At 44.8% G+C, this 15668-nt stretch overlaps 2 protein-coding genes across 3 annotated transcripts in view; one reads left to right on the plus strand and one right to left on the minus strand.

Moving 5' to 3' along the window:
- Positions 1 to 18: 18 nt before the first annotated feature.
- ANKRD27 (ankyrin repeat domain 27) overlaps positions 19 to 15668 on the plus strand; it is a 60073-nt gene continuing 44423 nt past the window's right edge. The window contains exons 1-2 of one of the 2 annotated variants that reach the window (XM_070952784.1): positions 19 to 97; positions 15369 to 15503. In XM_070952784.1, coding sequence (XP_070808885.1) covers positions 15402 to 15503 — 102 coding nt within the window. In that variant the 5' untranslated portion in view covers positions 19 to 97; positions 15369 to 15401. Of the gene's footprint in view, positions 98 to 9762; positions 9852 to 15368; positions 15504 to 15668 lie in introns of those variants that run through there. The other variant, XM_070952783.1, reaches the window with a different exon arrangement.
- Positions 7970 to 8905, minus strand: RGS9BP (regulator of G protein signaling 9 binding protein). The gene has a single exon (XM_070953015.1). The coding sequence runs from the start codon at positions 8903 to 8905 to the stop codon at positions 8192 to 8194; it is 714 nt and encodes a 237-aa protein (XP_070809116.1). The 3' UTR covers positions 7970 to 8191.

Consider the following 15668-nt stretch of genomic DNA (forward strand, 5'->3'; position numbering starts at 1 on the left):
GAGGAGAAGGGCAAAAAAGAAAAGGAGGCACGCTGGACTCGGCTCCGCGCTTTACGCGCAGAGGACAAGCCTCTCCTGGCACCGACAGCCCTGCAAGGTAGGCTTGGGGGGGGGTGGAGAGAAGCTCCCGTCTCCTCCCCCCCGCCCCCCCACCCACCTACTCAGGGGATTGGGGAGATTTCATCCAGGGTTGGGAAAAGGCCGCCGGGTTAGAAGGGGCGAGGACTGGGGGCGATGGGTCGCCGCCTCCTGGGAAGGGAAAGCAAAGGCAGGCACGGGGATGGTTGGGGAAAGGTTGAAGTTTGCGAATTGGATCGTGGTCATGGGAGGGGTGACCTGCTTAAGGACGTCCCACGAGTGGTGGCCGTAATTACCCTAGGTTTAATAACAATAACAATAATAATAATTATTATTATATTATATAATATATATTATTATATATATATATGTGTGTGTGTGTGTGTGTGTGTGTATGTATATGTATATGTATATATATATGTATGTATATGTATGTATATGTATATATATATATGTATATATATATATGTGTGTGTGTGTGTGTGCGTGTGTGTATATAATATATACATTATGCCTTTTACAGGGAGGATAATTGGGAAGTGGGTGTGGCCCACTGATGACGCCTTAAGAGGTAGAAATAGCTATCTGGGTCTCCCAGGAAGCAACACAGAGTTGCAGTTTGGCAGCAGAAAAAGGGCCCAAGAACTTGTGAATGAGATTTCACAGAACCTAGGGCTGAAGAACAACTAAGGTTACATAGGTAAAACCTGGCTAGAAAGAATATGCATATATATATATATCTCAATTTTCTTACTTCTTCGTAGGATTTATGTGTGTTTTTCTTCTAGCCAGGTTTTCCCTACGTAGCCAAGGTTATTTTGTAGCTCCAGCTCAGTAGAAACACATCTACTCGGTTCTGGGCTTTTTTCCTTTCTAACACCTAGCAAGCTCTAGGATCTATTTAGGTCTCCCACCTAGCAGTTAGAGCTTGCTAGGTGTTAGAAAGGAAAAAAGCCCAGAACCGAGTAGATGTGATTCTACTGAGCTGGAGCTACAAAAAAACCTTGGCTACGTAGGGAAAACCTGGCTAGAAGAAAAACACACACACACACACGCACACACACACACACACACACACACACATATGTATGTATGTCTTTGGTTATTCGGGTTTTCTCCCGCGTAAAATTGGAGGTGTCTTGGCAACGTTTCGGCGAAGTCTCATTCGTCATCTTCAGGCTGGTGTTCTCGGCTTCGTGCTTCTAGGAGCAATGTGCTAGAATCAGCTCCCATTGCTGCTAGAAGCACGAAGCCGAGAACACCAGCCTGAAGATGACGAATGAGACTTCGCCGAAACATTGCCAAGACACCTCCAATTTTACGCGGGAGAAAACCCGAATAACCAAAGACCTACATACAAATACCCGCGAAAACCTCAGAAAACACACACACATAATATACTATATATTATATATATATTATCTTTATCCTGGGCTTGCCGATATTCAAAAAGTAAATTGCAGTTTTATGAGGAGTCTGTTTTTCAAGGCTAGAAAACCTATTTAGTACATACCGTTAGGTGTGGAAAAATGACTCTTTAATTTTTTAGCATAGATATTAAGAGACATTTTGATAATTTCAAATACTATAGGTGAAAAAGCTGGATTCTCGTGTTGACCGTACATCTTGTAGCTGTTTCATAAGCAAGAAATGTTTAAACTGAGCAATTATGATGAAACGCGGATGCCATGGTTTAGTTCTGAAAGATTACTCTGAAATCATTCACACCATCAGTAATTTTGCTTACATCCAAGGGAATCACATGGCTCACGATTTTAATGTACAAAATACTTTGCAGTTTTTCAAAGGACAGTTTGAAAGTGTGTTACATTCTTCTGCATCATAAATACTTAGAACATAGAACAGAGTTGGAAGAGGCCTTCTACTCCAATCCTCTGCTTGAGCAGAAGACCATTCGACACAAGTGGCTTACCAGTCTAAAAGCCTCCAGGGATGGAGCACGCATAACTTCTGAAGGCAAGTTGTTCCATTGGTTGATAGCTCTCACTGTTAGGATTTCTCCCCCCCCCCCGAGTTCTTGGTTGCTTCTCTCCTTGTGTCAGGGTTCTGATGGATGCCCCAATTAAATCATGAGTCTTGAGCTAAACTTCAAAAGAAATCCAGTCATTTATTGGGAGCTTCATGTCCGCACGTTCCCAGGTGAAGCCAGCTCTGACCCTACGTAATTTGTGCTCCAATTATGACCCTGTTCCCCCCTCCCCCCAGTGTGTGTCACATTCACATCACATTCACCAATGGAGCAATTTTGCAGGTTGTAGAGGTCACTCCCCTTCAACTGCTGTAGGTATCCCTGGGATACAGCCTTGAGGGAGATAAGTGTGGAATGTGCATCTGTTTTTGGCTGCTGTGCAGTTTCACCAGTTTCCTATCCCCCATGGCCTATGGCAACTCAAGAGCGAGTTGACACCTTGGTTACTTGACTGAATCTACAGTTCTCCAAAGTGATGTTCACAAGTATTCTACCTTAAATATCCAAAATTGTATCGTTTGCTTCGCTTGAATACTCTCTATTACTCTTGACAAAGAAATGTCAATGTCCATCTCTTGCCTTAAGCAGTGAAGCAAAATCCAACTCCATTTGTAATTACTGGAATACAAGAGAAAGTGTAAAACGAAGAGTAAAATGGATCAGTGTTTCTTTTAATGCCAGTTTTCAATTGGACCCCTTATTTGGGAGTGAGTTTTGAACCCTTAATAAGTACAACCGGCCATTTGGGATATTATTGCACACTGCATCTGAGTTTAGCAAAAAGTTCATTTTTGTCCCAGTGTGAGTTTAGAAACATAGCGAAGGAAAAGTTTTATGGGCCTATAATTCAGCATTCTTGCCAAATGACTTTATGAAAACATGTGAAAGGTAAGTATTGCTAAAGAAGTTCACACACACAAAAACACACACGTATGTTTAGGAGTTTGTCTTTAAAAGCAATCTGTTCAAAAGGCTGGCAAGTTAACAGAAGAGGCTTTATTTTAAATAAATAATAGCAATAGGTTTTATCCTGAGCATAAAAGAATACTCTTGAACCACGGAATGCCAGTTTATAATGCTTACTTTCAGATGAATACTGAAACAATCGTTTTAATATGGACCCAGCATTCGTTGGAATGCAACAAATCAACCTTATTTTTTTAAAAAACCCCAAACATTCAGAGTTCGTCATTCCTCGATGAACACTCCTGTCGTAATTCTCAACTTCATCATGCTTGTAAAAGACAGCGGAGTTGGACTTTTTAAAATAAAGAATCCTATTAAAAAGGGATTTTGCTTTGTTTTTTTTCAATGAAAACGTACACTTTTTGTTACAATGAAAATACCTATGGCTGTAAACACAAGACAGGTAATGTTTTTTTTTTAAAGAGAGCAAAACAACTTGGCTTTAAATAAACTTAAATAAATAAATACATTTTAATCAATCGTGATGGTTGTAAGGGCTGATGATTTAACCATCTATACAGAGTCTGAAGACTTTAAGACTTAGCTAAAAGAACACCTTCCTCCTTGGTCAGACATTTATAAAGTCTTTTAAAAATTCAGTGCTCTAACATTTCTGGTTCTGTATGGCCTAAAAATGAGAGTCCTAGATAATTTTCTTCCAGAAAGAAACATGGACAATGACTATGGGATGCTTTTGTGAACCTTAGAGCAGAGGTGAAAGTGAACAGACTTCCTACAATTTTTTAATGAATGAACAGAAGCATATCATGCTTTAGATTATTTCATCGGTTCCTACAGATCAATCTGGCACACATACACACCCCATAAGAAGATATTTCTTCCCTAGTATTATCTGCTCAGCTTTGCACACGTGATAACTATTCCTAAACCATATCGCACAGTCAGTGGTGCTGAGCAGATGTGATGAGAACTGAGCAAAGAAGATATTAATTAATCAGATGGTGACAAATCCTGTGTCAGGTCTTGATGAGATGTCATTTAGAAATAGCTTAAGAGAGGAAAAAACAAGCAATGCAGAGACAGTTAACGGATGTACAGCACCTTTCTAACTGGGTCTGCTTGGAAAATAAATCTCATTGGAACTAGGAACTGTTCCCTCAATGTAAAGGTTTTCATAAAAGTAACTCAGGAAAATAAGCATCTTGCAGTGACGAATTGATGGCTTTAACCTGGATTGTTTGCAAAACAAAACCCTGTAGAACAAGAGTGGAGAGGCGGCTATTTCATCCATACTGATAAGTTTTTAGACTCGAGTTCTCAAATGTGCAAAGAAAAACTGTTTTAATTCCAAATTAAAAAATATGTCTCGGGAGCATTCCAGCTAGGCAATTGTTATCCTGCGGCTTCTTCCTCACAGCCTATAACCGTGTTGCATGCACCTATGTAAGAGCACTTTTAAGCCTAGGGTGTTCTCCCATAAAATAATATGAGACGTATTTAAGAGAAATATCTAGCCCTTGTTAACATGCAAACGTGGGTCCTTCCAATGAAAGGAAGACTGTTCTCTTCAGGTGAAAGGGAGCAATTCAATAGCAGCCGCTTGAATCATGCTACAATAAAGAGATGATGGGTACTTTAGCACCAAAAGGGAATACACAGTTTTGACATCCTTGTAGCTCCCAGCCCTGCTCCTAGGACCGTGATGGCGAACCTATGGCACGTGTGCCACAGGTGTCACACGGAGCCATATTGGTGGGCACACAAGCTCAGCTCCGGCACGGGCTGATTTTCAGACTTTCTGGACCCACCAGAAGTAGGGAAGCAGGCTGTTTCCTGCCTCCGGAGGGCCGGGGGGTGAGGGAAGGCCCGTGTTTTGCTCTCTAGGAACCTGAGGAGAGTGAAAATGGCCTTCTCCCCCTCCCCCGGAGACCCTCCGGAGGCAGGAAACAGTCTTTTTCCCTTCTTGCTGACTTCCGAAGTTGGCAAACATGTGTTTCCGGCCTCCGGAGGGCCTCTGGGAGGGGAAGGCCGTTTTCGCCCTCCCCAGACTCCTAGAGAGGCTCTGGAGCCTGGGAAGGGCAAAAAACGGGCCTACCAGGCCCACCATGCCAAAAGCAGGGGGAGCATGGAGAATGAAGTGAATAGAATTATGGGTGTGGGCACACACGTGCACGACACACACAACCCGCGCTCCCCACGCTTTTGGCACACGATGGCAAAAAGGTTAGCCATCACTGTCCTAGGACTTCCTTAAAAGCAGATATCTACAATCAACCGTCAAAATATATTGATGCCTTAAGAGTACCTGGGAATGCAGTATTTTCTTGCTTCCTGAACACAGGACTATTTATTTTTTGAGGTAACATACTTAGAAGATTTGCTTGGTTGCAAATGCAGAAGCTGGCTTTGACCGCACGGCGTCCATTAGTGCTAGCCACTCAAAAGTGCAAATTTAATTATTGATGTCTTTCTTGCCTTTCGGCCCTGTTCTTTTGCATATTGATTCAGGAGCTAAAAAGCTGACGTATTAGATACAGGTAGTCCTTGACTTACAACAGTTTGTTTAGTGATCGGCCAAAGTTACAGCCCTGAAAAAAAATGTGATTTATGACCGTTTTTCACAGTTACGACCTTTGCAGTGTCCCCATAATCGGGTAATCAAAATTACCCAATGTCTGGCAACTGGTTCATATTTATGACAGTTGCCGTTTCCCAAGGTCAGGGGATCATCTTTCGTGACTTTCTGACCAGCAAAGTCGATTGGAAAACCAGACTCACATAAATTGAGTTACCAATTTATGAATTGCAGTGATTCACTTAACGGTGACCAGAAAGGTCATAAAATGGGGCAAAACTCACTTAACAAATGTCTCACTTAAGAACAGAAATTTGGGGCTCCATTGTAAGTCGAGGGCTACCTGTCAACAGATCTTATTTCTAAAAAGATACCCATAGGGTTTCAGCTTCAGAACTCAATGTGCTTTCAGAAATTAAAGCTACTCATTTCAACGAACCTCAATTTTTTAGAAATTAACCCACTGAATCTGGGGATTTGCCTCCTAAAGCTTATATAAAGCATCACCTGCATCTGTCCAACTGCAAGGAACTTAATAGGATCAGTATACTGATCCTAAAGCCATGCACAACTGTAAAATGTGATGGGTTTAACAGATTGGTAAACAGAATTTTAGACACTTTATTTTCCTGTTTGTCTCTTAATAATTACATAGCAACTTGGAGGTAGTCTATACCTGTAGAAGAGACGTTGCTGACCTGCAAATTTAGCCTACATACAATGGATTACTCTTTGCTGCCAGATTACCTTTATATAGTAACGCCGGGGACTCTAATATAATTTTTCAATTAATCAAGATAATAATCATAATTGGCATGACATCCAAACTCAAGAGATTTTAGGTTCATCTTAAAATTTGTGTCTTGACTGACTTCTATTTTCAAGCTGTAAATCTTTTAAATTAATTCCATCTATGCAACTATAGAAACAAGTTTACTCAAGAGTCCCATAGTTTTCTCATGTATTAATGAATAAGCACGCCGGAGAAGTTATTGTTAAAACCTTACTTCTCTCGTTTTAGAAGGAAGAGTTTTCAGTATCTGAAAACAGACCGGAGGTTTAAATAGAATTGATTCCTTTAGGATTAAGTCTCTAAACCCAGAGGAAAAAGCCGTGTCTAAAATCCTGAACTGGCTGAAGATCTTGTCATATTTTAGTTTTAAAAACACAACACGAATCCCAGCATCGGTGCACAAAAAGTTAAGCCGAAAGAAATCACATTGTCATCTGATGTATGTTGAGAATTAAATCTCACTGAATTCCATGGGATTCAGCGGTACAGCAGTACACTTCACGAAGGGGGAACAGTGATTTACACTTACGGTGTAAAGTGTTTAAAATTGGCTAATGTGTTACTAAGAACCAGGGCCGGATTTAGATGAAAAGAGGCCCTAGGCTATTCCACTTATGAGGCCCTTTCACCTATAGTGAAAGTGTAATTTTAATTTTGCTAACAATTTGAATGTAGGCCCCTCTTTATCTTGAGGCCCCCTCTTGATCTTGAGGCCCTAGGCTGAAGCCTAGTTAGCCTATAGGAAAATCCGGCCCTGCTAAGAACCCATTGATAAAGGTGTTTTTTTTAAAAAAAATCCTCCTGTCCCCTGCAAAACAAACAAGAAGCAGTAGTGAACTGAAAATAACTTCCTATCTTTCTCTTAAATGTTGCGGAAAGTTTTCTTCTGCAAATCTGGATTTTTATACCGCACAGAAACAACTTCAGCTCAATCTTTCATTCCACAAAGACAAGTTTCCGTGCCTCCATGCTTGCACATTGGTTTAGGGCAGTGGTTCTCAACCTGTGGGTCGCAACCCCTTTGGGGGTTCGAACAACCCTTTCACAGGGGTCACCTAAGACCATCGGAAAACACATATTTTCAATGGTCTTAGGAATAATTTTATGGTTGGGGATCACCACAACATGAGGAACTGTATTAAAGGGTTGCAGCATTAGAAAGGTTGAGAACCACTGGTTTAGGAGGAAAAAAAATAACCCACTCCTCCAGCTTCAAGAGTTAATGCCCCCTTTTATATTGAAACCAACATATGCCCCTTTCCCATCTTGACCTCTGGTCCACAACATCACATGCGAATTATTATTATGACCCGTTTGTAAACATGAACCCAAGCTTAAATCACAAATCATATTTCCGTCCCAGTTCCCGAGAACGGTCTTCTATAAATAGCCGTCAAATCCCCTACCGTGGTTAAGTTCTAATACCCGCACATTATTAACCGTGAAAGGCCCAGCCAGCAGGCTTTTTTAAAAAAGAAAATATATACTGTATTATTATCCCCAGGGAGATCTCTTTTGTTTGGATCGACCGTCCCGGAGTGTTAAAAAAACAAACACACACCAGGACCAGTGGTGGGATTCAAATAATTTAACAACCGGTTCTCTGGCCTAATGATGTCTTCCAACAACCAGTTCACCAAACTGCTCAGAAAGTTAACAACCGGTTCTCCCGAAGTGGTGCGAACCGGCTGAATCCCACCACTAACCGGGACCCATCTCAGGCGATCCCATCCTGTACCTCCCCAACATCCAAGATTGCCAAAAAAATGTAAAAACTTCCAAGTTGCAAAGGAAGACCCCTGCCCCACCACTTCTCCCCCGTCCAGCCTTAGGAGAGCTTGGCCACACACACCGCCAGGGCGATGGCCATCAAGAGGACGGCGGTGAAAATGATGCCGGCCAGGACTCTGCTAGGATCGCAAAGGCTTTTGTTGTCGACCCCCGAGACGGCGCCCACAGAAGAGGCGCCTCCACTGACGTTGGAATTGAGCTCGGCGCCGGGGTCTTGCTTGGCTTCGACGGTCCACCTGGGCACGTTGACCTTCATCTCCATCTCGTAGATCATCTCGCCCACCTGGTTGATCTCCTGCTCCAGGGCCGTCAAGTCCACCACGTCGATGTTGGCTTCGGCTTCGTATTTCATGTTCTGGACGCTCATAGCCCGGGCTGCCACTCCTGAGGTGCCTCCGCTCAAACCGGTTTGGATGAGCGGTTTCTTGGGCACGTGGAGCGGGAAAGCCTGGCCCAGCTCCAGGGCCCGTCGCATGTCGCTCTCCAAGATCTCCAAGCAGGCGGAGAAGATGACCCAGAGGCGCTCAAACTCGGGCCTCTCTTCTTTGGCTAGAGTTTTATCCCGCAGGGAAGCCGTCAGCTGAGCTCGGGTCACCCCGGCTAACTCTTGGGCTTTCTGCCGGGTTTTTTTCAACTCCTCGCGGAGCTCCTGCGAATCCGCCGAACCCCCGACGGTCAGCACCAAGTGCCGGTAGCAAGCCGTGACTTTGCTGAGCGCGTCCAGAAGCGCTTTGCATTCCTCTCTGGCCATAACGGGCGATGGCGCAAAAGAATCCAGCCCCGGAGGTGGGAAAAAAAAAAAAAAAAAAAAACCTCAAGCCGAACGCTCCGAGCAAGTTTGGCCGGACGGGGAGCGCATGGCTGGAGCTCGGGAGGACTGGCCCCGCTGCCTTCCCCGTTTGCAGCCCGGGGGCGCTTCCTCCTCCTTCTCCTCCTCCTCTTCCTCCTCCTCCTTCTTCTTCTTCTCCTCCTCCTTCTTCTCCTCCTTCTCCTTTTTCTCCTTCTTCTCCTCCTTCTCCTTCTTTTTCTCCTTCTTCTCCTCCTCCTCCTTCTCTTTCTCCTTCTTCTTCTCCTCCTCCTCCTCCTTCTCCTCCTTCCCCGCACTTGGCAACCTTCCTCGCCCTGCGCGCATCCCCGGGGAGGGGAGACTCAAACCAAAAAATAAAATAAAATAAAATAAAATAAAATAAAGTAATCAAGTCAAATCAAATGCAAGCCCCAAGCAGCTCCGAGAGGCAGACAGGCAAGCAGCAAGCGAGCGGTCAGTCTCCTTTAAGCCCGGCCAAGCTCCGGGCCGGGCGCGGTTTAAGCGCTTAGGGTTAAATAGCGCGCAGCTGGTGCCGGCGGGACCATCCCGGGGGGAGCCTCCTTCTTCTGCTGCTGCCGCTGGATCGGCTTGCCTCCCCCCCTCCACGCCCCGCTGCTGCTGCTGCTGCCGGCTCCTCCTGCACCCAAGCTCCACCTTCGCCGGCTAAGCCAGCCAGCCAGCCAGCCGGGGCGGTTGCGACAAGGAAGGCCCGGGTTTATTGGCTCGCTTGCTGGGTAGGAGGATCCGCCTAAGGGAAAGAGTGGGGAAGGGGCTCAGGCTGGGAAGAGGAGAGAGAAAAAAGAGGGGAGGGGATGCCGCCGTTGCTGCTGCTGCTGCCGCCGTGGGGAGGGGGCGCACAGGAGACCCGGCTCGGGGGCTTCGCAGGAAAGTAAGCGTCCGCTTGGCCCGGGCTTGGAGAGGTGGGTGGGTTGCAGGAAAGCGGGGTGCTGAGTCGTAGGTAGGTAGGTGGGTGGGTGGGTTTCCCTGGAAAGACCCCTTTCCCACCCCCCCACCCCTCTCTCCGGGTCTTTCTCTCTTACTCCCAACGAGGAGGGGGTCTTGCTCGGTTGGGAACTTCAAAGTCTTCCCAAAGCTTGCTTGCTTACTTTGCAGGCCTCCCTGCTCCCCGGAGCGTAGCAATGGCTCGGAGACCCCTGCCCACTCCCCCCAAAAAAAGGTGCCACTTCTACGGCGGGAGCTGAGTTTTAAGCAAGCCTCGCCGGCAAGGGGAGGGGGGGGCTGCCTTTGGGATGGGGATGGGGATGGGGATGGGGGGGGTATCCGGGGCCTGAAAAGTCCTCCAGGGTAGGGGGTCTCCAACCTTAGGCACTTGAAGCCTGGAGGGAGGGGTCTTGCCTTGCTTGGAGGAGGGGTCTCCAACCTTGGGCACTTGAAGCCTGGAGGGAGGGGTCTTGCCTTGCCTTGGAGCAGGGGTCTCCAACCTTGGGCACTTGAAGCCTGGAGGCAGGGGTCTTGCCTTGCTTGGAGCAGGGGTCTCCAACCTTGGGCACTTGAAGCCTGGAAGGAGGGGTCTTGGCTGGCCTTGGAGCAGGTGTCTCCATCCTTGGGCACTTGAAGCCTGGAGGGAGGGGTCTTGCCTTGCCTTGGAGCAGGGGTCTCCAACCTTGGGCCCTTGAAGCCTGGAGGGAGGGGTCTTGCCTTGCTTGGAGCAGGGGTCTCCAACCTTGGGCCCTTGAAGCCTGGAGGGAGGGGTCTTGCCTTGCTTGGAGCAGGGGTCTCCAACCTTGGGCCCTTGAAGCCTGGAGGCAGGGGTCTTGCCTTGCCTTGCTGGGGAATTCTGGGAGTTGAAGTCCTCCAGGCTTCAAGGGCCCAAGGTTGGAGACCCCTACTCCAAGGCAAGCTTGGCGGTCCGGCTTTCTTTCCCCAGCGGCTGGAGGGTCTCTCCAACCACCTCGGGCAAAGGAGCAAAACTTGGCAAGCCTTTCGCCTTCGTTTTTTTGCAAAGGAGACGCACAGGGGAGGAGATTCTGAGGCTGGTTCCACGCGGGGAGAATTCTCCCGGGGTGGATCCGAGGGTTGGTGGTTTGCTCGCCACGGGCCTTTTTCCTGTGCATGCCACGGTTTCCTCTTTAGAGGCGGGTGGGGGTGGGTGGGAGGAAGATTGGTGTGGCCACTGTATGGGGCAACTTGTGTTGGGGTGGGGGGGGTGGGGTGTTTGCACGAGGAAGTTTGCATGTGGAAGGAAACTGCGGTGTGGGACGCTGAGATAGGCAGAATTGGTATCCTGGCTTTTCCCACTCATTGAACCAGGGGTGAAATCCAGCAGGTAATTGACAGGTTCTAGAGAACCGGTAGCGGCAATTTTGAGTAGTTTGGCGAACTGGCAAATACCACCTCTGGCTGGGCCCCAGAATGGGGTGGGAATGGAGATTTTGCAATATCCTTCCCTCCAGGAGTGGGGAGAGAATGGGGATTTTGCAGTATTCTTCCCTGGAGTGGGGTGGGAATGGAGACTTTGCAGTATTCTTCCCCTGCCACTACTCACCAAGCCACAGCCACGGAACAGGTCGTAAAAAAAATCTGGATTTCACCACTGCATTGAACCTATGGCGTGTAGTTTACTCAGAAGTAAAACGCTATAGGAGTTCAGTGACTTTCAATGACTGTAGCGTGGTGTTTTGCAGTAGTACACTGGGAATAATGTTTTTAAAAAGTTCCTTGAGCAGCTCCCACCAGGAGCAGCTAAAGAGACTCAGATTAATTTAGTACAGTGATTATTTATTTATTTATTTATTTATTTATTTATTTATTTATTTATTTATTTAATTTCTATACTGCCCTTCTCCCGAAGGACTCAGGGCGGTATACAGCCTGATTAAAAGCACAAAGACAGACAAAATTTAAAAATAATTTAAAATTATTAAATAATTGGCTCAATTATAAAACCCCCAAATTTAAAATCCCATATTTAAAACCAATTAAATCTAAAAGTGTTTCCCCACCTCCAAACCAGGGCAAATTTAAGTTTGGTGGGACTTCAATTCCCAGAATCCTTAGGCTCGTTGGGGAATTCTGGGAGTTGGAGTCCACACAACTTAAAAAGTTGCCCAGGCTGAAAAAACAAACAAACACTGATCTAATGGAATCCCACTGGATTTTTTCCCACTGAACTTAAAAGGTCTGGATTCTAATAACCCAAATTGCAGGAACTTGGCCCAATCACGTAGCACATGATTTAATCCCCATTTTTAATAAGCATGGTGAGTGTTAGGCTGAGTGGTGCTTGGCCTGAAATATGGATTCTGCTCTCTTGAGTGACAATATTAGTGCAAGGTTTTAGTTATTCCTCAGGATTCTGCTCAAATTACAAGCATAGTGAAAACCCTTTTTTACAAATGCAAAATGTTGACACTGCGTTAACTTTATCACCTAGTGTGATGTTTGCTTGTACTATGGTTCCTCTTTTAAGTTTATTTTTATTGCAAAATTTTGGCCTAGTTTCTATTTTTTGCATATTATATCTGGGTAATGATTTCATTTTCTGATGTACCCAGTTTGATTTGATTAGGCAGATAGAAATAATGTCAAAACTGTGGTGTTTTAAAGGACACACGTTCCTGGGAAGTAAACTGCATGTAGATATCAAGAACTCAAATTTGTTCAAGTGGACATACAAGCATGCAAGGATTCTTCTTAATATCTAAATTGTATCAGGTCATGTGCTTGTGGTATGTGTAAATAGCATGGTACTGCATTTTATCAGCTAACTTCCTTGGGCAGAGATGTTGACAATTAAGTTTGAAGCTATGCCATAACAGTGTTAGCTGCGCAATAAACACATTTATTGAAGTAGCTATTGCTTACGGCACTGTTTCTCAACTTTGGCATGTGTGGAGAATTCTGGGAGTTGAAGATTTACATATCTTCAGTCAAGCTGCCAAGGTTGAGAGAAATAGATTTACAGTAGTGACTTTGCAAGTATTGTAGATAGCTTCTGAACTGATATTATCATGGAAGAAACTAGATCAGAGTTTCCCAAACTACTCTCCATGCTGGCTAGGGAATTTTGGGACTTTACGTCCAGAGATCTTAAAATTGCCAAAGTTAGCAAATATTGAACTAGATTAACTAGATTTAATCTTGCATGCAACACAGAAGTTATTTTCTGTTGAGTTTCTTTTTTTTTTAATTTCCCAGACAAGTGATTTTCCCTCTATATTGCTAACCAGATTTAATTGCAGTTAAAGTTTGAGCTTAGAAGCTGGCCTGTTGTTGCCACTTTTAATGAATGCACGAATGACCACTTTTTAATCTAAAGAAAGTAGTGTGCAAAATACTCTTGAGTGCTCAGGGTCAAAATATTTATACAACTTCTCTTTAACTGGTGGAGAGTCATTGTTTCTTCCCTGTCTTCTCCAGCTCCAATAAATAGGTGATCTGTTATCTCTTATTAATTGGCTCTCATCAGCTGTTTGAATGACTGTTGATTTAACGAAAAAGCTCCATGTGTATCTACTCCAAACTGAAGTCGTTCTGCTGCAGGAGGGTGGGTCAAATTGGTTGGAGATTTTAGAAATTCCCGAAAAGAGCAGAAGTTCCCTTGGAGAAAACTTTCTTGGGGGTGGGGGCTATAGCTTTGTGGTTTTAAAGGGCAATTTTTTTCTCCCTTTTGATTCAGTGAAACCAAATGTGTCGTTTGGACTTTATTGGCTGAGCAAAGTTCTGATTGAAGACCTCCCCGAAAATAAGGCCAAGTGCTTATTTCAGGGTTCAAAAAATATATAGACAGGGTCTTATTTTCGGGGAAACACGGTACACAGTTTTGCAGTGGTCAAAATAATACTTCTTTTGTGGGTTTTATCTTCCGTGGTCACCGTGGAAAATGTTCCCAGTCAACGGAAGGAAAAATAGATCATGCTTTACGTGTTGCATTACCACTGCCAAGTCGGAGCTTCAAAATAAATCCAAAAGAATATGTTTTGGCTGCTGTGCGTTACAAAACCTTGTTTGTAATGGCAGGTACGCCAGAACAGTTGATCGTAAATAAACCTGCTTGATGTTTTTGTGACTCTTCTCATGAAGAATTGGAATGTGTGGTGATGAAAACCAGCATGTGACCAAGAAATTTTGTAATATTGTGCTTCTTGTGCTCTAAAACTTCAAAGGGCTTGTGATGATATGTTTGCCAAGTCAAGCTCGTTCTGTGTAGAAAGCTCATAGAATAGATTAGAATTCTTTATTGGCCAAGTGTGATTGGACACACAAGGAATTTGTCTTTGGTGCCCTTAGAAGGTTAAACTATTTTTTCCATGTATTCCAAGGGTGCAGCACAACATTTCTAAGGCTAAGGAGCCGTTGTGTTATTGTGTAGTGGCCCGTACGCGGCCTGTGCGGCTGGTGGCTGATTCGGACAGCGAGGAGGCTGGTGTAGTGCTGCGCCAGCAGCCTGTGCAGCTGGCACTCGAGTCGGACAGTGAGGAGGCTGGAGAAGATGTGGTGCCAGAGGCAGGGATTCATCCAGGGCCTTCAGAACCTCCAGAAGCTCCTTTAAGTGAAGAGGACAAAGAGGAGGAGCCTCTTCTTGATACACGGGCGCACAGAGCTGCCAAAAGACCTCCTCGAGAGTAAGGCTTGGGGCTAATTGGCCACTCTCTTAGCCTATTTAAGGAGGAACGCTGACTGAAGCAATTTGCAGGGAACAACTTCGTTCACCCTCCTTTGTGCCTTGATCTTAGTTCTCTGCAAATTGCTTCTGGGCTTTCTAGTAGGCCATTTAATTGTGTTTCCCGTCTGGTTTATCTGGGAGAGCTGACATGAGAATAGGAAGTTGGAGAACCTAGAACCAAAGTCTATCCCATGAAAGGAAGAGAGAAGGAACCCTGATCCACCAAAATTTTCTTGTAATGGGAAAGCTTCTACAGGAAACGGTGTAGGTACCAGGTTAGTGGAGCAATTGCCACAATAATTCTCTGTGGCAATGCAAGAATGCCACCAAGCAGTAGTGGTACAATCCTCAAAGGAGGAGATCACTTTTGAAGTAGGAGGCAACACCTAGGAACTTGACTAATGAAAAAAATATTAAGAGTTGGATCTGATTATAAATTGGGAAATTACCAGAAAATCCTGAAGTTCTAGAATGGACTGAGAAATGGGGAAAAAAATATATCTCAGAAGCAAGAGCTTCTTATTACCAAAGAACCTTACAATTTCAGTTGAAATTGAGCAATTGAATTTGCTTCAAGGAAGTCATTATATTTACCTACTACCAACAACCTGCTGTAGCATAATGTATTTTGGATAAAAGAAGTCAGAGGCTGCATAATAGTAGAACAAAGAACTTCTTTAAAAGATAGTAGCAAATTCTTATTTTGGTAATTATTTTCTTTGATTATGTTGCTTTGAATTTGATTGTTTTTTGGTTTGGGGGTTATGGATTAATTTACAGAAAGCTGCTGGAGTGGATATTTTGGTGGCACCTATGGCTCTGTATGATGAAGATCTCTTGAGGAACCCCTTCTACTTAACCATGCAGAAACGACGACCGGATCTCTGCAGGAAAGTTGCCGAACTCCGTGGAACGGTAAGTAGATTAGGATGGCTCCCAAGATTCTCTTCTAGAAGGGCTGAGAGTGAGCATATGTTTCATCTAGGACAATGAGGGCTAACCTTTTTGCCATCGCGTGCCAGGAGGAGGGTGCGGGGGGGGGGGTGTCGCTCGCGCGCGTGCCCTCACCCATAATTCTCT

Source organism: Pituophis catenifer, unplaced genomic scaffold (assembly GCF_029215685.1).
Source record: "Pituophis catenifer annectens isolate HBS135680 unplaced genomic scaffold, rPitCat1.0.hap2 SCAF_13, whole genome shotgun sequence".
NCBI classification, from domain to species: Eukaryota; Metazoa; Chordata; class Lepidosauria; order Squamata; family Colubridae; genus Pituophis; species Pituophis catenifer.